At 41.7% G+C, this 27,296-nt stretch overlaps 1 protein-coding gene across 2 annotated transcripts; it reads right to left on the minus strand.

Annotated features, from left to right (window-relative positions):
- Positions 1-534: 534 nt before the first annotated feature.
- LOC109526139 (synapse differentiation-inducing gene protein 1-like) lies at positions 535-25,376 on the minus strand. Of its 2 annotated transcripts, none has more exons than XM_019887224.1 (4): positions 25,010-25,376; positions 6,807-7,262; positions 1,597-1,734; positions 535-1,065 (listed from the first exon to the last, which is right to left on the minus strand). In XM_019887224.1, exons 2-4 carry the CDS (start codon positions 7,215-7,217, stop codon positions 907-909), a joined length of 708 nt encoding a protein of 235 aa, XP_019742783.1. In that variant the 5' UTR covers positions 7,218-7,262; positions 25,010-25,376; the 3' UTR covers positions 535-906. The 2 variants fall into 2 exon arrangements, with proteins under 2 accessions (XP_019742783.1, XP_019742782.1); XM_019887223.1 differs by lacking the exon at positions 25,010-25,376 and adding an exon at positions 10,076-10,479.
- Between the last annotated feature and the right edge of the window lie 1,920 nt (positions 25,377-27,296).

Below are 27,296 nucleotides of genomic sequence, written 5' to 3' on the forward strand. Positions count from 1 at the left end.
ACTGTGATGCCTTTACACGTGGGAAAGGAGAGCCAAGCCACAGTTGCCAATGCACTTGTCATCTATTTATTGAACGTTGGGTGAAAATTAAAACACAAACACACTCAGAGCACACTCATGCAGAAACTGCTGTTGGCCAAAGCTCTCACCAGACACTCACACGCGGACTCGCCAATGCCTCTAGAAGGGACATGTGCATGCACAAATACTGCAATATGGACAGAATTTTCTCAATCGTTTATGCTTGAAATTCATTTTTTTAAGTTTCAAATATTTTATACAAAAGTGTTTAAAAGGTGTGCTGTATAAATGTGTAAACATGTTAAAAGTGCACGAGGGAGTTGCTACTGTATTCAGTTCTTTTTTTTTAGCCTCTGCTTCTCTCTTTTTCGAGAATTAATATTAATGAATATGTTAATATTAATGTGCAACATTTTGTTCATTGCGTAAACAGTTTTGCACAACACATCTCCACAATTAGCCATTGACATCACATGTGTACCAGGAGGAGAAGATGAAGGACATTTGTAGTCGTCTCGTTTCATTATTCATGCCAAAACTGTTTATTTAATTTGGTGTACAGTACAGAATAAACACAAATGACCACTGCTCAGCAGTTTTTGTCTAGACAAACACAACCTATATAGAGTGCTTTTTTTTCTCAATCTGGACAATATAAAAGCTAATTTTTGACACTGCAACTGTATCGATGAGGGAATACATCAATTATAGATGAAGTTGAGAAAGATTTCTTCTTTTAGGAAGGATCCATCTCAAAAACTCAAAATCAGTTCAGGGTCCGCAAAATTTTGAAATCACTTCTCATTCTTCCCTTACTCTTATTATTCGACACCCAGCAGCCCACGGGCATGGTGAAGTCTGTCCTCCTCCTCCCATTTGTCAGTGTTATACATGTCCAGGCTTGGACAGGTAGGCGACGAGGGCCACCACCACCCCCACGTACATTCCTGTGCCGATGGTAATGGAAAGAGCAGCGAGGAAAAGTGCTCTCCTGGAGCTCATTCCCGCTCTGGAGAAGTCTCCCTTAGCGACGGCCTTGCCGGTCTGACAAATAAATAAATAAAATAAAAATCAGAGAGTGAAATGAGTTAGTCATCATCCACCAAGTGCGTGAGTAGGTGTTTTGGGCTACGGTGAGCAGAGAGAAAGCAAGAAAGCTCTCTCTCTCTCTCTCTCTCTCTCTCTCTCTCTCTCTCTCTCTCTCTCTCTCTCTCTCTCTCTCTCTCTCTCTCTCTCTCTCTCTCTCTGCCATTTGTTGCCATGGCAATTAGGTCAGGCCTCTGACAGTGACGAATGGTTTGTTTGGGTGTTTTTGTGAGCTATGAAAAAATATGCCCTCCGTTGTAATTGTCACTGTGAGAGAAACGCTCACGGTACTCCGTGATTTGCAAAGTTGTGACTAATGGCCGCAACCGCTCACGATTCATCACACTAGCATTAGCTGTTAAGTGTTAACGCCGTCCACACTATAACGTAATCAATCAAGCGGAACGGGAGGATAGGTATGTGGGTCAGTAAAGCAAACTGAAATGCAATAGCAGGCTGTCATGCCATTGCTGGAGGTCATCTCTATACCTTGTGGGAGTAGCAGAAGGCAACAATGCCCAAAGGCCAGAAGCAGCAGAGCATGGAGAAGATAGTCAGGCCCAAGTAGTCCCGAGGAGGAAGCACCAGGAAATTGTCCTCGCTCTCGCTCTCACTGGAGCTGTCACTCTGCAAGAAGACACAGGAACAGGATGTTTGATTACCGCATCAGAGTACCCAAGTGTTTGGAGACCCAAGCAATCATTCGGACGATTTTTTTGCTTTGACTCGCGAGCGCAAATCAATTCAACTCACGTCACACTGACCACCACTTTGGCAAACAATTCAATTAATCAAAAAAGACGCTTCAAGCCACAAGCAATTGAAGTTTACTGTCAAAATAAACATAAAACAAATAGAATTACATAATGTGTACTCAAAAGAACTACAGCTTTACCTTGGGAAAGTCAGATTTACATTTACATGCTAAGCATTGATAGCACTGATTGTCACAGTTTAAGAAGAAACTAACACGTGGAGAGATAAGATAACCCTTTTCATTGACATATATTCTTTATCCTCTCGGAAAAATAATTAGTGTTTGCAGCATCTTACTGATAGTAGTAGAAGAAGAAGTACTATTCTTCTTTGTTTGTGGTTGGATGACTGTAGTAATATGTTACCTCATGACAGCCAAGGCAGGCACACCAGACAGAGCAGTACAATGAATTGAATGTTAGCGTTTAATCATGATGCACATACAGATGATTTTTTTTTCTTTTACCTTTTATGTAATTATGTTGTTTTATGTATTTAAAAGGTGCAGTTATCAAGTCAAAAACAGGGCACATACAGACAAATATCCAGACTCACATTCACAACTTTGGACAATTTAGACTTAGAGTCTTCACTGAGCTGAAAATGCATGTTTTTTTATGTTGGATGAAGCCAGCATGCAATCTCAATCAATACAATGACCCACTCATACAAAACGGTTGGTGTGATCTGAAAATAATCTGGTGTGTTGGGTTACGCTGTGATGAGCACCATTCACTGTCAAGACACTTGAAGACAAGGTAGTAAGTGATGTAGCTGGATGACAGTCTCTCGTGTCCTGGACCACCGACGCAGGAAGCGCTTAGCACACCAGACTGGATTTGGAGCCTTTCAACTGGCCGTGAGGGGGCTGACGGATAAAGGGGATTAACGGATTGTTCCGTCACTGTGAGGTGAGAGGGACACCGGCAGAGGACAGTGCCATTCATGTGCTAAATTGCTTCTTCGGCGTGCTCCCCCCCCACATCGTCATCCTCTGTGGCAACATACAGTGCAGTCATACTCACAAAGACTCACAAAGACCGAGTGGGGCTAATTAGTGACGGACAGACATCGATCCGAGCGAGGTGAGCAAAATGAGGATGTAGACGTGAATTCCCGGGTGACCTTTGAAGAGGCCGCAGCCTTTGCTTCGCTCAGCTCTTCTGCACAAACGACGGAGGATCGCACCAATGGAAAGTAGAGAGCAGCTTTCATTAGTTCCACTGCCTGCGGCCATCAGTCAAGGTGGGAGCAAAATATAGTGGATACTGTACACTTCCAGGATATAATAACACAGGCGTGCCATCTCCTCAAATGGTGTACAATCAACTAATAATTGTTATTGGTCAACGTCACCCTATGAATTAGACATTTGGTGGGAGGTCATGAAGAACAAACATTTTCAGGTGAGTATTTATTTTTGCAGACACACACACTACGTTTGAAAACAGATACAGTGGTACCTCTACTTACAAAATTAATTGGATGAAATTTCTTAACTAGAAAATTTTGGAAGTAGAGATGCATTTTTCATGTAAATGCTCTTATCTGTCCCAAGCCCCCCCAAATTCTGACAAAAATGTGTTATAAAGCATAAAAATAAATCAAAATATGTAACAAATACATGTTACAATAAGATTATTGCACAATAAATGAGAATTGTGCATAATGTAAAAAACTAAGAAGAGAGTAAAGAATAAAAATGATGGTCATTTAACTTAACTCCGTGTCCTCATCAGTTTTTGCCCTCTTTAGTCCAGTTAGTCCGGCTCCAGTTGCTCCCCTGCGTTAGGGTCGATCTTTTGCCCGCACGATAACTCCTCCTGTCGTGACTCTGTTGTCAGTTCTACTTTTATTAGTTTTATTCTGCCACGGTTTAGCTTGTAGCAAGGCTGTCTTCGGTGATTTTTTTTCTTCTTCCCAGTAAAAGCACAGCCCAAGTTAATAAAAAACGGAAAATATATTATGTGCACAAAAGTTTTCTTTTCCCATTGTGCCAAGTCATTGAAACAGATATATAAGTGACAAGAAAAAATCTGTTTTACTTTTTATTCAAGTTCATTTAACAGTTTTTACTTTTTTCTGTTTACTGAAGTAAATGAGTTGATTATTGTTATTGAATTTCATAAATAAAAATTATTTGACACAGCTCATTCATTGGCTCTTCTATACTGTGCAGGAGGGGGCACGGTGGTGTTCAGCATGCCTTCCAGTTTTGAGGTTTGGGGTTTGAATTTCGGCTGCGGACACCATGTGTGGAGTTTGCATATTCGTCTCGTGTTTGTGTGTGCTTTCTCAATGAGCTGGCAAGACACCAACCATACGTACAACACATCCATCCATTTTCTGATCGGCTTCTCCTCACAAGGGTCGCGGGGCCTGCTGGAGCCTCTCCCAGCTCTCTTTGGGCAGTAGGCAAGGGTCACCCTGAACTGGTTGCCAGCCAATATTCCCATAATACTAACCAGCAAATGTCCCCTTGTATTCCACTACAAGATAAATAAGCTCCTTTGTGACTATGAGTCTTATTTATTTGGGACACTGAAGGGAAGCACAAAATATCCAGACTTGTCTCCCAACAGCTGCCCCTGTGCCAAGACAAGATTACGAGGCTCCCCGTTATCTGCTTTATGAACATGCCGCACCTGGACAGGCGGCTGTGATCCATCACCACGGCGACTGCTCATAAGCACTTCATGATTTGACACCCCATGAATAAAGCAGTGGGCACCCAGTAGCCCGAATTTACCTTTATCTCGTGAGCCGCACTCGATAAGGTCCGAGAGACTATGATTTCGAGGCCACTGACACAGACTGGAGAGACACACTCCCGCTGTGCTTTATTTGTTTGCTAATGTGACCGCTCCTTTGTCAAAATGCATCGTGGATGTACTGTATTAGTTTTTATTTCATTTTCAATGATGTACTGTATCTCAATCTTATTGTCACTGATCACAAACGTTTTTGGAATAAAATACAGAAAATATATTAGCAAAAGTCGCTGATGGTGTAGTGGTGCATTCGCCTCACTTGTGTGCAGGCAGTGTAGGGATCGGTTCCCACTCATTGACGGTGTGAATTTGGGTGTGTCTAATTGTTCGCCTCGATGTGTGCTCTCCGACTGGCTGGCGACTAGTTCGGGATGCGGCCCACCTTTCGCCCGAAGTCTGCTGCGAAAGGCTCCAGCACGCACCCGTTACCCTGTACATGATAAGCGGTGTCGGAAATTGATGCAATGAAAATAAGCTTATTTTACACACACAATTCCTGTGTGGAGTTTGCATGTTCTGCCCGGGCCTGCGTGGGTTTTCTCCGGGTACTCCGGTTTCCTCCCACATTCCAAAAACATGCATGGCAGGATGATTGACCACTAGGTGTGAGTGTGAGTGTGGATGGTTGTTCGTGTCTGTGTGCCCTGGGATTGGCTGGCAACCGGTTCAGGGTGTCCCCCGCAGACGGCTGGGATAGGCTCCAGCACCCCCCCCGCGACCCTTGTGAGGATTACGTGGCTTGGAGAATGGATGGATGGATGGATATTTTTATTGGCCCAAATATTTGGCCTTCGAGCACAGAAGTTTACTCACTCCTGTTATACGCCGATACCATCTAACCATTCATGTTTTTTGAGCTGAACTACAAATGTTGGCTATCAACGGTTAGTTATCTGTGCTATCGCACGGTGAAGATAAAGGTCAGTAGACACACCAGAATGCGGAAAGGCAACTTTTACTCAGCCACACTTGGTCTGAAGAATTTACTCGGTTGAATTGACAGGGAATAACCTCAGCCAGTGGCCACCTGCTCCAGGGACCTTTAATACACACAAGGCACAAACCGCATTACTTGTAGCGATGCCACATCTCTATGTGATGCGCCAGAGGAATAGGAGCACTCTGATCACGGCGTGTGACTGAAACGAGATTGCCAGCACATCTGAAATGACTTTGCTGCTTTGCTTTTGTGACTTTTATTTGAAGAGCATGCTAGTCATCACGAAGAACAATAGGCCGGGCGGAGAGAACCACGAATGGCAATTATATAGCACAGTGAATCCACAGCGAACTTGAAAGACTTGCATTGAAATGACCTTTCTGAGGAGAAGGGAATGCGAAATGAGTGCAAATGGCTCGGCTGGTCTCTTAGGTTGTTAAAATAATGTAAATGACAAAACATCCCCATGGCCGCCCGCCTGCAGTTGGGCTGACCCCTTATAACTTATTGTTAATGAACTAACTGACTCTGCGCACAGTATTCTGCTCTCCCTGTGAACCAAGACAGCCAGCGAACTTAAAAAAATGAATACTGTCTCATTAGGAACTGACATTTCACTTCTACCTATGATCTTTGAACTGAATGCACTTCTATTTTTTTAAAAGCCCTAATGATTGTGAAAAGTAACGTACTTATTTTACTTTTGACATCTTTTTCTTCTTCTGTCAGGTATTGTTCTTGCTTTATTATTTGAGAAATCCATTCATTAGGGCCTGGTTATGGTGACAGGTGAGATGGAACTTATTCCAGCAGACTTTTAGGCGAGAGGCGGGGTCCATCATGGACTCGCAAGGCATACAGTATATGGAAAAACAACCATTCACAATGAGACAATTTGAAGTCTAAATCTAACATTCATGTTTTTGGCGTGTAAATTCAGGGGAAAAAAATTGCTGAGTCTCACTATTTTTGGTACAATAACCGAGTCGATGTAGGACAATTGGACAACATTCTGAGGAAAGGTCATTAAAAACTAAATCATACGAAAGCTACAGCATACAAAAACTGGATATACTGATATTTTTGTTTGGCAGTGTGCTGTGCATGAGATTTGAAAAACAGGTGCCTTGGCTCACTAAAGGTTGGGAAACAGCAACAGAGGACAAGCACGAGAGAATACAGACGGACTATTTTTTTAGATTCTTGTTTTGACATGATGTTCTCTGACTGACCTCATAATCAGGAGCCTGCTCATCCTCCACCTCATACGACACTGTCTGGATCTTCACGTCCTTCTCCCCTTGCGTGCTGCCCAGCTGCTTCTCTGTGCAGTCGTCACCCGGCGCCGCGTCCTTATCCTCGGTGAAGGTGGTTTCAAAGCTCTCGCTCTTGGAGTCTTTGCTGTGCAGGCTCACGTCGTCCTTGCACACAATGAAGTCGGGCTTGTAGAAGGCTTCCACCGCCAGATGCAGCGAGGTGGCGTCCAGGAACTGTTGAGACTTGTGCTCATCATGGCTCCCGCAGTCGAGGTAGCCCGCGAGGCCGTCCTGGTGGTGGCTTGGGTAGTCGCCACGGTAACCCTGGACTAGGTGTTTGCTGCTTTTGTCCAGAAGAGGATTCTGGAGCTCACTAAGACTCTCCATGGTGATCCTGCTCACACTGTTACAGTCCAAGAGGAGTTAGGCGGTCTGGAAGTTGAAATAATACACATGACAAACATTGACAAGGCTTAATGATAAAGTTGAGGAAGAAAACAGAATCGGGTGCGACTTCAAGTTTGTGTGATCAAGAATATGGAATAGGAAAATAGTAAACAAGACTCAGTCATCCAATGCAAATGGGACTAAAATGCACATTAAATGGACAGTAGCAGTGGGATCAGGAACGGAATTTCAATCGGTGCCGAGAGCCAGATACCATTTAAATAGTTTTGAGGAACTTTCACTAGTCCTTGATCTTGTATGCTCGCCACACGAACAGTAACTACCAGAAAACTGTATAAACGCAATTGAACTAGTAGTTAATGGATGCTGGAATGAGTGACACACAACCATGGAGTCTTTTTCTGCCAGATGGCGGAAGAATCTCTGTCCTCTCCAAAATGATCTCGAGACAGTATTTATACTGCCTTAGCCACACCCACATAGGAGCGCACCATCACGTCGTCTTAACTGATTTCAACTAAATCAACATCACAAATATGTTTAGGAACATATTAAGCCATCTGGAATTCAAATTTGCTGTTGACCAGTGTTATTAATTACTGCAAATAATGTATAATTTACCTTCTATGCCACCTACGTGTTGTGACAGCAGAACTATAAAATACTCATCCACTAGATGACAGAAGGTACAATAAGCGTTTGTATCCTTCTGTTGCCCTTCAAATCAAGGAGAGCAGAATAATTGTTAACAGGCCCAGATTTCATACTGAGTAAGTCAATTTGTAAGTAAATTCAAATGAGATCCTCATTATTTTAGCATATACACTTTTTGTGGCATTTTTATTGGGTGGTGTGCTCTAAGATTTTTCGATTGGAACATACCTTGGCTTAATAAAGGTTCTTCTTGTTTGTCAACATTCAGTGCGCACACTTTTGCCATCCTGTGCAATGAAATCACCATCTGCTCAATGTTTGTCTCACTCCCTCTCACACCCATACTCACACTCGCATGCACGCACGCACTCATATCAACGCGTAATGGAAAACAAACTCCACAGTGATAAGCAGTGGTCGTATGCAAGCGCTGAATTCGGATTGCCTTGTCCGCTGAGGCACTTTTACGAGCAAAGCTGAAGAAGTACAATATGCGATAAAATATACACCATATTTCCACCTGCCGGAATACTAGTACACAATGGAACCGTGGAACAAGTCACAAAAAATGCCAGTAAACCTCACGAGACTTCAGCTCATTGAGCACCCATAGCTTTACCCAGCGTTTAGTGTTATTTCTTTTAACACTTGCATAAACTGTTAAGAATGTTACAAAGCATTACGTCCGTCAGCTATGGCCTGTCCCCACTTTGGTCACGCCTGAAAAAAGGTGAGTATTTTTACTTTTGTTAAGAGTGACTAGCAAAGCTAGTGTGGATAGATCGCGTGACGCAGACGTACACAGACAGACATGCGCACCCAACGGCGCCTTCCTTGCAAGGTCGTGAGTTATCGTTTCATTTAGAAACTACATTTATGGGATTAAAAATGTATGAGGGTGCTGGACCAACGTTAAGAACAAGAAATCATTCCAAGATGGAGAGATAGTGAAAGAGGCATTCTTCAATATGTTTATATTTGTGAATAAATGTTTGTTTTGCAGTTTTATAATTGGTAGATCATTTTGACTTGGTCATTTTGTAAGTAGCTCGCATGCTAAAAAAGTGTGAGCACCCCTGGTCGAAATCAACAATACTAGTGGAAACCACCGTCCACATGACTATGACATGCAGGGATTTGGGTAGCTCCCTAATTAACAAGCATGTTGTCAAAAACACTGAAAATAAAATGAAGCAAACGAATCAATCACGGCACACACAAATGAAAAAAAAAAAGTGATAGTAACTATTGAACTAAAGTTGTCTTTTCTTATTCACCATCTCTTTTTTTTCTTTTTTTTGGGGGGGGGGGTGAGTGGGGATCTTCCATACATGGTCCTTCTTGCCTGAGACCCCGAAGTGTCTGCAAGCACCCTTGCCTGAATTCCACAATGGCTAATGGTAAAGTAAGGATGTAAATCCCCTAAAGTAGCTGCAGCAGACTTTGGACTTGAGTAGCAAATTGGCTGCATTGTTGTTGTGGGTGTAAGCCAAGGAAATGTGCAGAATAGAGATTCTTTTTTTGTAGAACAGGAAACAAAGCGTAGAACACAATATGGTTTATGGAGAAAAAGCAGTCCCAACATTCTCTGGAGTGCGATGCAGATATCGTTCATGCCTATTGTACTGTTATAGTGTGTTTACATGTGTGATGGCATGCTTGCAGCCAAGCTTGTGGCCTTAGTGCACAACATAATAACAGGACGAGACGCAAATGTTCCGCCTGGGCAAGCGTGAATGATGTGGAAAACGATCTGTGTGAATGTGAACACACACACACACACACACACACACACACACACACACACACACACACACACACACACACACAACACAGAAACTCTCTTATCTTGGACAATAACACACACTTCCATTACACACCACATTAGACAACAAAAAACTCCATCCCATACGCACAAAAAATTAAGCAAACACCAGAAGATGTGCACTTAGCCAGTGTGTGTGCTCAGTTATGAATAATACATGCTGCCTCTCTTGCCCATCTCTCTCCTCTTCTCATTTGTTTATTTAACCTCCTCTTTTAGCTCATCGATAGCACACTTTAAAAAAATGTAACTAAAAATGACACCACACTTGTTAAACGGTATTGACAAGAACAACAAAGCATCTCGAGGCCGTCAACATCTGAAAGAAACAATGCTGTATACAGTAGTGGTCTCGCACCTTGTTTTGAATGTCCTCCCGCAGCCTCGCTCAGCATCCTTCCTCCGCGCAACTGACTCGCCCGCTTGTGACTTCACATCACCATTTCGGGAGAAGCCGCCATGCACGCTGCAGCTTTCACTCGTTAAAAGCAAGTTTGTCCGTCGGTGTGTGACAGAAGTGTGCCGCGCCGCGCAGCGCACGCACACAGCTCCATTTTACGCACGTAGACGCAGACCGGAGAGGCTCAAGGATCCCGACCGCGACCTATTTAGGGTGAAGTGACTCTCCAAGCCTGCTGGCTCGCTAAGATGTCAACTCTCGACTGGAGATGATCGCGGATTTGGCCGCCGTTGCTCCTCTGCCGTTGCATCATGGGTTGGTTTTACGCATCGGTGCGTTGTGCTCGGTGGAACAGGTTGGGTGGGGGTGGATGAGCTCCTTCGAATAAGTCGTAACATTTAATGCCGTCAAGGATGTCCCCATCCCCATCCCCCCCCCAGACGTGGAAAAGTCGCCTACTCTCAATCTGTACTGAAGTAGATGTTTATGTTGGTTTGTTTTTTTTGCTTATTCTGTTATCATCCTGGAGTGTCATCACACTGTAACAATCAACAGCCCTGATAAGTGACAAAATGACAAAAGTTAAATTAAGCCACGTCTATTTTTGTTTTTTTTCTCTTGCTCAAACTACTCGTTTACAAATGTTAGGAAAAATGGAGCCAACCCCCCACTGCCCAAAACTATATTACCAAATACTGTAGTAATTTACAAACAAATAAACAAAAGAGACAATTCATTTACCACCTTCAAAAATAGCTTTGTGGACAAATATTTGTACCATTGCAATATTTAACTCAGATAATAAAAACACCTCTTTTATTTCAGTTTAATCGTTTTTTGTTTTTTTTGGGTGGCTGGGGTTCACCAAACAAAAAGCGCTTGCAAAAGGCAAAGTACTATTAAACTCTGAAACACTAGAAAAAAAATGTCAAGAGAATTCAATCACGCGAAAACAAAACCGAGAGGGAATAACACGATGCAGAATACTTCCGAAACGAATTCAATACGGATAAGAGCAAACTATGAGCATGGACAAGAGGTCTCGAAAACAACACATGAAGCCTAACAGTGAGCAAGGTTAATCAGCCAACCGAGTACAGCTGAAGTCGGAGTGCTTTTACGTTCCAGTGATGCTAACGAGAGACAGGTGCGCTGCTGGAGGGAACGCCCTCCACTCCAGCCGGAACTCAAACAAAAAGAAAACACAGGCCAAACCATGACACTTACAGCCTGTGGCTCATTCTGCAAGGCAGACATATGAGCTCAAACTTGCTGCTATGGTTATAAACCAACAATGCTTTGTTTCTATATATTTTGTTTCCCTAAATGATTCAAAATACAGCACACAACATTTACATAGTTTCAGCAATTATCTTTAAACATGCACCATATATTTAGAAATATATGAAGAGATACACACACACACACACACACACACACACACACACACACACACACACACACACACACACACACACACACATCTTTCAGACTGTCATTTGCTTGTGGAAAACCTTTATGTGACCGTTCAGTGCACAAGGAAAAGCTAGCACTCTGTTCTAACGTTGTTCAAAAGTTACATTACTTCTGATCTGGGTGTAAATATAACACACAGTGAAAGGCTAATAAATGAATTTCTGCATTCGTATTTGATGAATAGTTAAGACAAATCCCATGCATTTGTCATGAGCCTGTCAAGTTGGTTGTGCCTTTACAGTATCCTCTGCAAAGCTTCGTATGGTTTCATGTCACCATTTATCACCATAAACACTTGGCATACCATTCATATGAATCATCCGCAAGGAGACGTGTGGCAAAATAGATTAATTTGTCAACCAACCGTACAGTATTTGGCTTCCTTCAGTGAATAATTATAACATAATCGTAGTATTTAGAGGGCCACATCACTCAAGAGTGATGTGGTGCCAATGATCGACAGCCACACGGTGGACACATATCTTATGCAGAGCACTCTTGTGCATTGCAGAGCCTCATAAAAACGTCTGGAGTTAATAATGTGGCAAGGCACGGCTGTCACTTTCACTGGGAACAGCATTAAGGTTCTGATGGACACTTTGCGGCAGGGACGTGGGGCTGCATTTTACACGAGAGTTGCGCCACGCAACGTGTCATAACAGCCCTGCCGTCTCCATGATGGATACTGCTCCCTCGGGGGGATGGAGATATTGCAAATGGGGACAGGGGAGGGGATGGACAGCTTAGGGTCAAAGCTATTTTGATTTTCTTCCTCCTTTACCTTCTCGTCAGCCTTCGACAGCTGAATCCCAAGAATTTTAACACCACACCCGCGTTGAAATAATCACCAACAACAATTTGTGGAAATCCTGGGCATATTGTAGATTCATAGTTATCCGGAGATGATTTTTCTTGTATAAAAGACAGGTAATTGTTTTATTTCTTTGATCAAATTAAATGTTAGGGAATAGTCTTCAAAATGTAGCTACATCGTAAATGTAGGTCAATGCTTCTGATAGTGTTTAGGCCAGCACGGAAGGCATTGTGAACTTGACTGTGTGAGTAAATAATTTCTCTATAGCGAGTATTTCTGTAGTGTGTAAGTGAAAAAAATTTCAGTAGCCTGTGTAGAACATTTCAGTAGTGTGAGCCAGAGCATTGCAGTGGTGTGTGTGTGTGAGAGCATTTCAGTCATGTGAATGCAAGCATTTCAGTGTTGGTGGGAGCGTTTCAGTTTGGGTGTGAGAGAAACATTTTCTGTAGTGAATGAGAGTGTTTCAATAGTGGGCCAGCGAATACTTTTCATAATGGATATATGAGAGCGCTACAGTAGTGGGCGTGAGTTAATACATTTTCAGTAGTGTGTATGAGAGTGCTTCAGTAGTGTGGGTGAGTGAATAATAGGAAGTGAGCGCATTACCATCCTCGATGTGAGTGTTTCAGTAGTGTATGGGGGATTGTTTCACAATGGAACATTTTCCACTGGTGTGTATGATGGCGTTTCAGTATTGTATGTAAGTGAATACTTTTTCAGCATTTTGTATGAGAGCATTTCAGCAATGCATGTGAGAGTGTTTCAGGAGTGTTTCAGGGCAACATTTGTCATTTGTGTGTATGAGAGCATTTCAGTAATGTTTGAGAGCAAATCATTTTGAGGTCAAAAAGGGTCGTACAATTGTGTTTCAGACGAATGTGAGAGCATTTCATAGTTTATCGTGAGTGAATATTTTTTCAGTAGTGAGTGTGAGAGTGTTTCGGCTGTGTGTGAGAGGTATGATGTCCCAGGTGTAGTCAGGAGCTTTAGAAGCAGGTCAACGTACCATACATGCACCACAACCACAAAAGTACTTTGGCTTCTTCATTCTTTTCACACACTGCTGCGGGATGGGATTTTGCACACATTCAGTCAGACCACAAGTGCATCAAGAGGACATTGTGAACGGGAAACTGACGCAAGGTTTCGAACTTTCCTTTTTTGTTTTGTTTCGATTGAAGTGTGTCGCGAGTGCAGCCGCACATAAAAGTGAGCAGCATGCGAGACCTCCTGTGTGTGGCTGGACTCTGAATATTTATGGTCCTCACTGTGCCCTTTTCCTCTGCTCCATTTCCGCTCTATATTTAGTTGTCATGTCACCACAGCGCACACGTTTCACTTGTACATGATTGTCATGTCACCCGCATTCATGGAAATATCATCAATTTGCTCTTGATTAGGCGCTAACTAGAAAAGGGAGCTCACCTTTTTGTTGAACACGAGTGGCTGCGAATCTTCCCAACAGCCATTAGCTTCAATCAGGTCCACACGAGTGGGAATTAGTCAAACTAATCCGATGGATGCAGAAAGTAGCCAAGCACTGAAATTGATCTGCAGGAGATGGAGCGACAAGTACATTTATGAACCTCAGAATTATGAGAGACCAGCAACATAATCAGATCTGTACATTTGTGCTGGTGGTGCATGCAGCAGACACATCGATTACAATGGGACAGTTATTTGAAGTGAATGCTGGCAACTTTGTTAGCTAATGCTAATCTGTGTCAAAATTGCAGCTCTGCTTACCTTTAGCCTTTGAGGTGATAGTGGTACTGTGCTTGAAAATAGTAGACCTTCAAAGCCAGCCTCTCTCATGGGCAAAGAGGCTCTTCGTGGTGGTAGTGGCGGTGGTGGTGGAGATTCGATGTAAATGAGCCAAATTGTGACATCACAATTTACAAAACATAAAATCGCTCAGAGACTAATCTTGATTTAATTTCACACTGGAGCCGATCCCAGTTTTTGGGGTGAGACGCAGGGTACACCCTGGGCTGGTTGCCAGACAATCACAGAATTCAGGAGTAGATTACAAGTCGAATTTCTCTGTGTTTCAAGGAAAGTCAGGAATGCCAGCAAAGAAAGCAATGAACTCCAGAGAGATGCAGTGTGCAGACAAATGACATTATCTATGTCCACATTTGATAACATCTCCGAATGGATGGCCAATGCTAATCTATTTGGACAGCCGTGCTGCTGCACCATGAATAATAAAAGCGGCCTCAAGATCATTAATATGATAGATTTTCTTTAATGTGGACACACTACGCTAGAAGTCCACGCTGAGAGAAACAGCTCGTCTACATTGTGTGCACGGCTGATTTGTAGATGCAAGTTTAATACCATTTGACACGTAATGACATGGCACCACTTAACGGATCGAAAGGAATCTTGTAAAAGCAGATCGGATGCTCTTGGGTCAGTCTCTTGGTTGACTCAGTGCAGGAAAGTGGTTTGATTTGTGCGGCCACCAAGAGGAAACACTATGAATGCGGCACTAAAGAACATCATAAAACATTTTCATAACTCTACTGGTAAAATATTAGATTTTACAAAGACTGTGAATTTTGCAGGGTCACTATTTATAAGACTACAACTAGATTCTTTAGGCATTCCACAATGCAAATTGTTCCCATCAATTTTCCCTCATGGTTGAGTTTCCTCTTTCCGTTTTTTAATGGTGGTTGTGTCAATGACAGCGTAAAGCCTGGAAGTGGTGATAATATCAAACATTGTCATACGGCCAAGACTAAGAAAAGACAAAAACAGCTGAGATTACCACCTTACACTGAACACTCGAGATGATTGGAGCGGAAAGTAGTAATTGAAGTCAAGAGTCAAAGCGATACGTTTTGACTGAGAAATTAACTTCTTTATATGTTGGGAATGAGCTCTGCTGAGCCTGGGACATTATAGAGGTTCTTCACCTCCAGAGCGATGTGAAAGACTCATCACCAATTATCGCAAACGCTTGAGTTCAGTTATCGCTGCCAAGGGTGGCACAACCCGTTATTAGGTTCAGGGGGTAATTGCTTTTTTTTTTTTTTTTTTTTTTGACGGAGGGTCAGAAAGGTTTGGATTTTTTTTTATTTTATTTTGCTCATTTATAAATTGAATTGTCATTTGAAAACGGCATTGTGTATTTCCTTAGGTTGTCTCTGAGTGATATTAAAATTGATTTGATGACTTGAAACCTTTGTGTGGGTTACATATGCAACCCCTCCCCCCCAAAAAAACAGAAATTAGGTGGGGGCAAATACTTTTTCACATCCCTGCACATGTACATGCCTACTGCTTACTTGTTCTGAAATCAAAAAATAAAATACTATGTAAGCACTTTATTTTTTTTAGTTCAGACTGGAGTTCGATTGAAGTGTTTTGGGATCATACTTTGTTTCATCACATCATTTCAATAACCACGTGGTCCACCTTTGCAACCACCGTGGGCTCACTCTTGCCCCTCTTTACCGTGTCGTTTGTGAACACAACAGGTAGTGGCATTCAGAAGAAAATCCACCAAAAATCGAGTTCATTCCGCCTGACCAGAGTCCCGACAGCGCATAAAAATGAAAGAGAGTTCCCCGGAGAGCTTCAAAGACACCGGGACGATATTGTTTTCTGCTTCCTCTTCGGCTCTGCTGCATCGCAGCCACTTGATTGATGGCTGTGTATTCACCGAGGAAATAGACATTGGCTATCAGCATGCAACACATGATTACGCTGTCACGAGCTAGAGAACACCATCCTCCGCGTGGTAAAGCCGTATTGCCTTGTGTAAAACAACACACCTGACTCAAAGTGGCTTTTATTTTATGTGTTGTGATGTGCCTCTGCACACATTCCTGGATTCAGTCAATATTTTTCTATTTCTCTCTTTAATTCTCCCCACTGAGGTGCGCTTTCAGGTGGGTTTATTATCCGTGCCCTTGCAGCCGGCTGCCCACCCCCTCATTTTAAAAAAGACCTTCTCAGTGTACACGGGCCACTGTGGTGCACTTGAGAGCAGAAAACAACCTTACAGAGGCCTTGAAATTTCAGTCGAGAGGCTCAAAATGGAAGGAGGTCAGGGAGGGCTTCACTCCAAACCCTGCCTCACTTTTTGAGAAGCCTCACTGGACCATGAGGAGACTGTGACACTCGTTTCCACTGTGAAAAACCAAGTGGGACATAATTATGGCGCGCTACATGTCTGCACCATCGTTTTTTTTTTTTTTTTTGTGTCTGTGACTGCTTCACGGGATGTGTATTGATTTGGACAGCATATTGAGAACACCAGTGACTGTTTGTATTCATCACTACTCTGAAGTATTCATCACCACGGGACCAAAAATCTCATCATGTCAGGCAACCAAACATCAGGTCCCCAAAAATAGGGAATGCCATTACAACCTTGGCCCATTTGTCACAAATGCTGTCTCTTCAGCATGGTCGTCATTACTTTACTGGGACAAAAATCTGTTTACTCGGTCATGTCAGGGGACCAAAAATCAGGTCGATGAAAAGAGAAAACCCATAACCCCAGAATAACTTTATTTTTTGTTTTGTCCTCCTTATGTGTGCACTGTAGTTTTCATCACAAAAATGTAGCTTGACATTAAAGTATTAGGAGAAAACCTAAAACCCTTCTTTAGCTGACTAACCTAATTATGTACTGAATTGCTTTTGATTGTGCAAGTGTACCCGAATAGACCTGTGGGTGAGTAATCTAAATAATGGCCTCCACAGATAATTACAGTGCAGTATGCATACTTTATTGCCATATGCAAGCATGCAATTAAGTGCTCATCATGCTGAGTGATGATTCATGAGTAGATTGCATTAGATCCACTCAGCCTCCCATTCATCTAACAGATTTCTCACGCTGTTCTTTTTTTGTCATAAAGAGCATTCCCTAAACACATACTGGACAATTTTTCACGTATCTGCATTATTTTATCTTATCACATTGTATTGTTTGTGGTCATATACTGCATAGAGCTTTTATTATTAAATATTATAAGGATGTGTGCACTCAACCATCAGCGTGGCCAAAAATAACTCAAAATGTGAGTCAGCGTTAAAAGTTACGCAAGTGTAAAGTGTCTGCATGACCAACACCCTCCCACAATTTCTGCGTGCGCGTGTGTGTGTGTGTGTGTGTGTGTGTGTGTGTGTGTGTATGAGGATTGTACAAGATTATATTTTCTTAAAATAGGTTGACAAAATAACACCTAAGGTAGCCATGGTTACCAAGTAGGTAGAGGAGGAAGAGGAAGAGCCTACAGAGGAAACGCATGGGCTTCGTGGCTTACACGGTGGTAACTCGTTCGAAACTGTGTAAAGATACTGAACTCTCAAGTACGTACTGTATGCCCTGGCTGATACATGCATTGAACGCACTTTAATCCTTTCATGCACCTTGTAACCTGATAACATGATAACCGCTGTCCCTGAAAGGGTTAAACTAGTCAAGGTCACAGTTGGCGTTCCTTGTGTTCAAGTAACGGTTACTTGAACACAAGTAACTGTGTTACTTAGTAACCGATCTGTGTGGAGGAACCTGGCATAATGCACTGCTGTGTGAATGAGTTTGTGTCGACGCGCGTGTAAGACAGGAAGTCGCAATCGCACAGCCGCGTAGGCAAGCGACACATTTGAGCTTCGCACATCTCCAGACAGTCTGACGATAAGACTCATAAATTCTGCATTTATTGGCACTCCCTTAACTCACACTTCTTAACTGAGATTGGCAGTAGTGGAAGGAAGTGAAGCAGCAGATTTTAAAGCGAAACATACATCATATATAGACAGGCAACAAAAACAATCTGATGGTTTTAATAACATCCTCTGATAGGGAATATAAACTCATGATTTCTTTAATATATAATTTTAGCGATTAAAAACATTGATTGTTATCAATATTTTATATGTTAAAAGTCATTATTATGATTTGTAGTATTCTCTGACGATCCATCCATCCATCCATTATCCAAGCCGCTTATTCTCACAAGGGTCACAGGTGTGCTGGAGCCCATCCCAGCTCATTTCGGGCAGTCGGCAGGGTACACCCTGAGCTGGTTGCCAGCCAATCGCAGGGCACACAGAGACGAACAACCATCCACGCTCACACTCACACCTAGAAACAATTTAGAGTGTTCAATCAGCCTTCCATGCATGTTTTTGGAATGTGGGAGGAAACCGGAGTATTTGGAAAGGAGCCTTATTTGGGACCTTAAGTACCCGTGATCATATTTCGAGCTCAAGTGGCGGAAAAGACATCAACTTTGGTACCGTGATGATAAAACATTTTGGACCTTAAGCATCAGGAAAAGAGCCACATTTGCTACTTTATGTTACAGTGTTACTGTACAGTTATGTTTTGTGGATTGACTATCCGGAAAAGAAACTCATTTGGTAGTGTCAGTAACAGGAAAGGAGCGTTATTTAGTACCATGAATACAATATTTGGTACCTTAAAAGTGACAAGAGCTATCGTCTTTGATATGTGGGACCACGGAAATGAAAATACTGTGATAGGGACAAAATTAGCTACTGTCCCTGATACATAAGTGTATGTTATAGTGTAGTAAGCACATACAGTATATAAGTTATGTGTCTGAAAAGCAACCATAAATGGTACGGTGGTGACTTAAGTATCAAGGTTCACTTGAGTATCAGGAAATCGTTGACAGTCTCATGCCATTAAGTGTGCACTGGTGGTGGCTCGTGATCAGGAGGGGGAAAAGGACATTACCCCTTTCATGCAACAATAATGCTCACCTGTAACCTGATGACATGATAAGATGTCCACTGTAGTAACCGCTACTATTCTCCTGAGACACCTGAAGGACGGCGAGCATTCAATCCCATTCATTTCTTCACGTGGCAGCCTAAGTGCTGGTAGATGATGCATGTTGATGTGCATCGTCTTTAAGTTTTTTCCAATTAAAAGAAATGCAAGGTTCACCGATGTGATTGAGGTTTCTTAAAAGGATTCTTCCAAGTCAAACTAAAAAAAAAACTGTTTTCTATCTCAACTGTTTTAGAGTTTATTGTCTGGCCTTTGCTTCACAGAGAATAAAATAGAAGGAGGTGGTGGGAAGAAAAAATTTACAGATTCTCCTGAGCGCCTTCTGATGGAATTAAGGCCCTCAGAGGAATGACTACATGTCTGACCTTTTTTCCATGACCTATCAGCAACCCAGCAGTGAGCCATTTCCGTGGTTACGACGGGCCGCGCCTGTCTTTGCATCCTCAGGCATTTCAGGCTGAGTGCCTTTCAAAGCCTAAAGTGTCTCAGATCGCTAGAGAAGGCGGCGGAGGGTGGCAGAGCCTTTAAACGGTTTACATGTCCTCCAATTCAGTCCCGTGGCTTTAACGGCCACCGCTGACGGGGAAGCAACTAAGTGTCAGCGTGAAGAAAGGAACACTCTCTCTCTGCATTATTGTATCGAGGCTTGGAAGCCAAGACACACTTCCATGTGAAAAATGATCCTAAGCAGACTTCAAGCAGTACATCTCGTCACAAATTATTGAATGTGCAACAAGGGCAGTTGGGTTGGTTAGCGCATCTGCGTCACAGTTTGAAAGTTCGATTCCGGGTCTTGCTTCCTTCTACAAGCAACCATTCATACTCACGTTCACACCTTTGGACAGTTTTGAATTCTTTGAACCTAACATGCTTGCGAAAAGCCAAGCAGGCATTGGGATAACATGTAAACTTCACACAAGAGGGCCTGAGCTGAGGTTTGAACCTAAGAATCTTTTGACTCTGAAGGAGCTGTGCTGACCAACAAGTGCTGAATTTGAGTTTCATTTTACTTTATTTTTATACACACACACACACACACACACACACACACACACACACACACACACACACACACACACACACACACACACACACACACACACACAAACATATGCCTTGTGCCCTGGAACGCTCGTTGCATATGTAAGAGTATCGATTTGAATTTTAATGCTACTTTTACTTGCCTTTTGACGTGGATCCAAATGTGGCCTAAAAGATCTAAAAGAGCATTTTTAAATACTGATCATGAATTCAACAAAAAAAAATGTGACCCATACACAACCACTGGTATTTCTTTTTTAATTATTGTGATTTAATTGATTCCCTTTAAAGGGGCCAACAGTATATACCTAAAATCTCAATACCTGTCAAAATACTTTGTACGTGCGTTGATTACATGTTGCATAATATTACAGCAAATACAACCATACAAAAAAAACATCATTATTTCAATACCAGCCCGATAATCTTAATGTAAACTCCTTATCTCTATAGACAAAGAATTATCTAGTACAACTGTTCTATTAGGTTTTATGAAGTGGGTACTCCATTGTGGTGATTTGCTGTTTTATAATCATAATAGGAATTGCATAATATACTGTATTACAATATTAAGTATTCTATTCATTGAATAATTTATGCTTATTATTGTATTTAAAGTATTGATTTTCAATTCACAAGGCTCAGAAGGTCACATCTTAAGTAAGCAACCTGTGTTTGCAAGTTATTGACCGGGGGCCGCATCTTGCCTGCTCTGTTGTTTAATCAGGCCCATCGAACAGCTACATCATCATGTAATAGTTGTTGCATTATTTTAGCTTGTTTTTTTCTTTTTTTAGAATGTGTTATTTTGAAAATTGCATTTTCATTATGTAATACAATTGTAATAATAATAATAAAATAAAATTAATGTAACGTATGATACATGGAATTTTAATTATTCAAATAGCTATTATACATATTTTCACATGTTATTGCTTTTCTCATTCATTGTTTTTGTTTTTTTGACACCACAAGTACAAATGAGCTGGCCTATCTCAATCTTTGTGAAAAATCTAATGAGGCCCTCGAGCAGAAAAGTTTGCTCACAGCCATGGTAAAAGTGTACAGTACAGCAGTATTTTTCTTGCAATTTGTTGGAGGCGAGTCACCGCAATTTGGCAAACGACAGACAGACTTGAATTTATTCCCTCTTCCTGCGGAATTCTCATTTGGGCTGCAGCTCCCAACTGACTTTGCCCCATCAACCCGACTATGCTGTTCCTTCATGACATATCTTGACGCTAGACTTTTATCTTGAGATGTGTGTGCAGTTTCTGCATATTTGCATGCAGCAGCTCATTTTTGCTGAGTACTCTATCTTCTTTTTTAATGGTTTATTTATTTTCAGTACTCTGCTCTGCTCTAAGGCTTACTTGTTCTAAGATACTGTATCCACTTCAGCTTTTCTTGGCAGCGATGAGCAACTTTTGCACTTTGAAATTGATTTGATTTGAATTTTTGGTATCATGCCGCGTCTTGGTAGGCGCACTGCTCAAAAGCATTCTTGTGTTGTGCCGAGTGCTTTTCTCCATGGCCCTCCAGCCAAATGCAAACTGGTAGCAAAAATATTAGCATCAAGCTACAAGTCAAACATTAAATATGCATGCACCTATTATTCCACAAACCACCGTAAATCAACTTTTTTCCTCATTCCTAATTTTCCTCAAACGACCTTTACTTGGAGCAGACAAAAACACATTTGCTAATATTTGAAGCTTCCAAGTTGCTGTGCAGACAAGCACGCTCCATAGTAAGCAAGTAACTTGTCATCAGGTCTCAGAGGGAATTGAACTCACAACCCCTGATTTATAAGACAATTGTTCATGCCACAGAGATATGAGGCCTTCCAACAGTAGGACAATTTGGGAATTTCAGGTGAAAAGCAAAAACACCAAATTGAGTAATATTGAACTAGCTCTACAACTGATGATCATTCTTTACTTTTCATATAGGGCCTCATAGCTCAGTGGTTAGAGCACTGATCTAGTAAACCAGAGGTCGTGAGTTCAATTCTCACTGGCGCCTTGAGGAAAAAAATATAGTTGAGATTTTTGAAATTGTGCCAAACAAGATAAGCAGCTTCATCACTATTATTATGGATACCGTATATGACACACGTTTAGTTTGCTACAGCAAAACAATGGGCTAGGATTTTCTGGGAAAAAATTGGTGAGAGCCCTAATGTCAACAGTCGCTATCCTGCATGTTTAACATGTTTCTTTCCTCCAATAAACCTGATTCAAACAATCAGCTCATCAAAAAGCTCTTCAGAAGCCTGATATCGATCCTGTTCATTTGAATCAGGTGTGTTGCAACAGGGAGAGATGGAAAAAATGCAAGACGGCGGCCCCCGAGGACCGGAGTTTGACACCTGTGATCTAAAAAATGCAGGATAACAGCCCATCCTTCCTTTAGAGGCAGTTCTAGGTTCAATTCTTACAGAAACCGGATGCCATGATAAACATTTGCCATAAATTAAGCTAAACAGGATGAATACAGTCTGAGACTAAGGCAATGCAGTTGTCCTCATAGACGTTAGAGTGTGGCACAAATCCGCCATACTGGTGCAAATGTACTTATGATGTTTAAATGCCATGCTAAGTTGCTATGTGGGCCTTGTAGTTCAGTGGCTAAAGCACTGGTCGAAGAAACCAGGAGTCATGACTTTGATTCTCATTCGGGCCTGAGAAGACCTGAAGGATTGCTAAACAAGATTAGCTTAGTGGTTTGAGTCCTGGTTTATATGCGAAGTGCTTATACTCTAGTCAGCACTATATTCTTTTGAAACTCATCACCTAAAATTATAAGGCAGATTTGCTAGATGTGTCCTCGTAGTTTGGTGGTTAGAGTAGTTTTGTACACCAGGAGTTGTGAGTTTGATTCTCACTGGGCTCTGGCAGTCAAATACGATTACTGCTCTTGTTTGCTAGCAAGGTGTTATGCTTTAATTTTTATTAATTGCATGCTAAAACCTCGCAGTTGGCAGGAGAACTGGTGTTGGAAATCTGGGGTCACAGGTCAAATTTTCTTTCATTCCATTAGATTTGCCATGTATAAAAAGCATGTTTAATTCAAAGATAAGATAACTTATTTGACTCACATTGGGGAAATTTGCAATCTACAGCAACGTAGAAAGGGTTCTGTCAGTCGTCATCTGTATCTCACATTGGGGAAATTTGCAATCTACAGCAACAAAATTGGGGGGGTCGAGAAGAAGAAGAAAAAAAAGCAAAAACAAAAGCAAAAGCACTCATTCCATAGAATGCTACTAGTAAGCAAGTGAAAAAAAACATGTGTCGGTTTGCTAATTTTAGCTGACAACTTCCTAATTCGTGGAAGATGTTGAACAGAGCCCGACAGTATGATTGTTTCCATAAAATTTCCACAGTGTTTTATGGAAATATTTTCCATAATCCTAACTATCTGCCTATTACTTCCTCATTGTTAAAATGATTGCTCCGAAAAAAGGTCATTAAAAGAACAAAGCTTGTGCCTGCCAAAGAGCTTTGCGCAGTTCTGTGCATACTATAGCGACAAAATGCAATCGATGTAAACACAGTAATATTGTCACCATCCCAAAATTACAGAAATGAATTGATCTCTCTCTCTCTCTCTCTCGCTCTCTCTGATTACTTCATTTTGCAATTCTCCAGTAGCTCTTCTCTGACACGTGCATCACATCCAATAATGAATTTCAAATGAGATATGAGAGAGCAGTGATTGTCTCTTGGCTGACAACCTCTTCATACCATCCATCCATCCATCCATTTACTAATCCACTTATCCTTACAAGGGCCGCAGGCTTGCTGGAGCTTATCCCGGCTGTCTTCTGGCAGTAAGCGACGTACACCCTGAGTCGGTTGCCAGCCAATTGCAGGGCACACATAGACGAACAACCATCCACGCTCACAATCACATCTGTAGACAATTTAGAGTGTTCCATTAACCTGCCATACATGTTTTTGGACTGTGGGAGGAAACCGCAGTACCCGGAAAAAACCCACGCAGGCACAGGGAGAACATGCAAACCCCACACAGGAAAGCCGGAGGCAGAATCGAACCCTGCACCTCTGCACTGTGAGGCAGACTTGCTAACTAGTCCCTCGCCGTGCCGCCCCCTCTTGATGCTAATAAGGTTACTTAATACATTTCCAAGTCTTCATGCAATTCTGCCCATTTCAAGTAGTTATCCTTTTGATTATCACGACAGGCTGGCTCTGCGGTGCCCACATGGCTCCTTCGGCCACCATTAAGAAGCCAATGAACTCACTTTCATAATCAAGAGAATTAGAGCAGCTTGGCGACACCCCACAGGCACTGCTGCTTTTTTGTGTCCAAATGTGTGTTAAAGGCACTTTGTTGTCATGGTGCTTTGTATGCCAGTGGGACACAATGACAGTTTTATCGAATTAGCTTAAGAACACATTCATTAGATCGAGTTAACTTATGAATATCTTCCATGAGCATGATTCCACAAACACAGTGCTAACACATAATGGGAACTGCCATGCCACCACAAAAACCGTCTATGTGGTGGTGTTGTAACGCTTAAAGCAATGAACTGTTGAACATAGAGGGTGTTGCAACTCATCGAGACAGACATAATAACAATACTAAATACTGTTGAAAATTGTTAATTGGCTTTCATCATCATGCAACCAGAGGGTGGAGCCAACGCATGCAATAAAGTGAGCAGTGACTTCATGTTGCTGACTTAGTAACTTTTTGCTCTATTTAATGTCTCTTTCTTCCCAAAAAGTGAGTAGCAACAAACCTTGTGATTTTGCAGTAGAGACTCCCAGCAGAGTAGATGTCCACACTTGCACGTCGAGACTGCGAACGAATGGTGCTTGGGTAAAGCCATTTGGCAAACACTTTTCTTTGGTGGCATTGCAAAAACGTAGGGGGAAAAGAAATCAGATTTTCTGACATCATACATGATGATGGTTGAAATTAAATTTTAATTGACTTTCAAGGCATATTTGCTCCAGAAACTACTTTGTCTGACTCCAAATTGTTTCACAATCGGAACACTGAAATCTGGTTGCTAAATCCTTTGTCTGTCTCCTTAATTAGGCAGACTGTCAGCTGTTGTATAATGCAGCGTTTTTTTTCATTTAGCCGACGTGTCCTTCAGGCTAAACCATCAAAGGAAAGACATATTGTTTTGGTTATTTATAGCAAAGTATGGTATCATTTTAATGGTCCGGCCCACTTGACATCTACCCAGGCCGTATGTGGCCCACCATGTGAAATGAGTTTGACACCCCTGGGCTAAACCATAATGGTTTGTCTCAGTTGCGGGTTGTACAATGATTTTCAACTGATTGATTTGTCAATGTGTTGTTGACTAAATCCTCATCGTCAACAAGGTGTAACAGCCTTTTAAAAGACAAGCCCCTCCCCAACCGTCGAAACCCCGCCCTCTCAATCACCCACCACCCAAGTACACACAATGACTCTCAATCAACACTTTCGGTAGCTTAAATGATGAATGTCTGCGGAAGGAATATATACTTTGACTCCATCACGATACCAAAGACAAAAAGGTCCATCATTGGGAAACCTGGCGCTGTATGCAGATTAAAATGAATCTGATTTTCGGTAACTTTTTTACAAAATGTCAAATTGACATGGTTTGTTCAAAAGCAGACCAGAACTGATGTGACGGATACAGCCTGGGATTTTGTGAGGCTTTAGTGCCCCCCGCTGACGAAATGAAATAACGCAAGTAATTTTTACACTGAATGCACAGCATTTTTTTTTTAACAAAAAGCTCACAATACTGACATGAAAGACGAGCAAGTAGGTAACTTAACTATCGTCGTGGCACCGTAAATAAAAAGAAACACCACAATTTCAATTTACAACACTGACCATACAAATATAAGACAAAAGTAACGATATGCCATGCGCAGATAAGCAAAAAAATACATCTAACAGTAAGTACCAAAGTACAAAAAATGTCTAACTTCTTTATGAACCATGTAGTGTTTCACACAATAAAAAGATGCACTACAAGTATGTAATTTGGGGCCATTGTACTGCAATTATTACCTAATGTATTTTACACCACAGGTGTCAAACTTCGGTTCTTCGGGGCCACCATACTGCATGTTTTAGATGTTTCCCTCCTTCAACACACCCGATTCATATAATCAGGAGCGTTATCCGGCTCCGGCAGAGCTTGCCAATGAACTGATCATTTGAATCAGGCCTGTGGGAGGAGGGAAAGATCTAAGACAGGAGTTTGACACCTGTACTTTACACTATCACACTGGGGATATTCCATAGGCATGTGATTCTCAAAATCTGAAGATAAATGTCTCCTTTGACTCAGTTTTTCTCTTCTCAATTTACAGTGTATGACTTTGATGTATATAATTTGATATGATATCCCCCCCTTAAAAAAATCTACAGTGGAACCTCCAAAGTTGAATGGCATACAACACTTTAAGGATACAGCCAGCATAAGACTTCTTCACGTGGTACAAGAAGGAACGCGGATTGTTTTATATCTGTGATGTTGATGCGGTTTTCAGAAAAAAAAAAATTAAAATAAAATAAAAATTTTAAAAAGACTTTGCTTTTGCATTAGCCTAGGTTAGTGACGATAGCGCATTCAGACTTGCATACAATTTCGGGCTAAAGTCACTGCCGTAGGAGCAGTGAAACATTTGTAATGTCACATCACAGGTTGGATTTGTCTTTTACTTGCAAAATAACATTTTGACATGCATGTGCAAGAAATACACAACACTTGAGGTGTCCATGCAATTTCCAGCATCATTTAAAACAGCCGCTCACGTCACAAAATTCCACTATTGGTTTTAGAGCATCTTAATTCAGTTACGGGTGCACTTTCTTAAAAAGAAAAGATCGATGCCAAGATTATTTTTTGTACATGCATTAGTCCATCCTCGGTTTCTAAGGGGTATAATCATAAAATCAGAAAGGGACTCAGTGTGACCTACACTAGAAAAGGGTCTTACTGTTCAGTACAATATCTGCAGTAATAACACTTTAAGGATACAGCCAGCATAAGACTTCTTCACGTGGTA

This window comes from Hippocampus comes, unplaced genomic scaffold (genome assembly GCF_001891065.2).
Source record: "Hippocampus comes isolate QL1 unplaced genomic scaffold, H_comes_QL1_v1.1 scaffold176, whole genome shotgun sequence".
In the NCBI taxonomy this organism is placed as follows: Eukaryota; Metazoa; Chordata; class Actinopteri; order Syngnathiformes; family Syngnathidae; genus Hippocampus; species Hippocampus comes.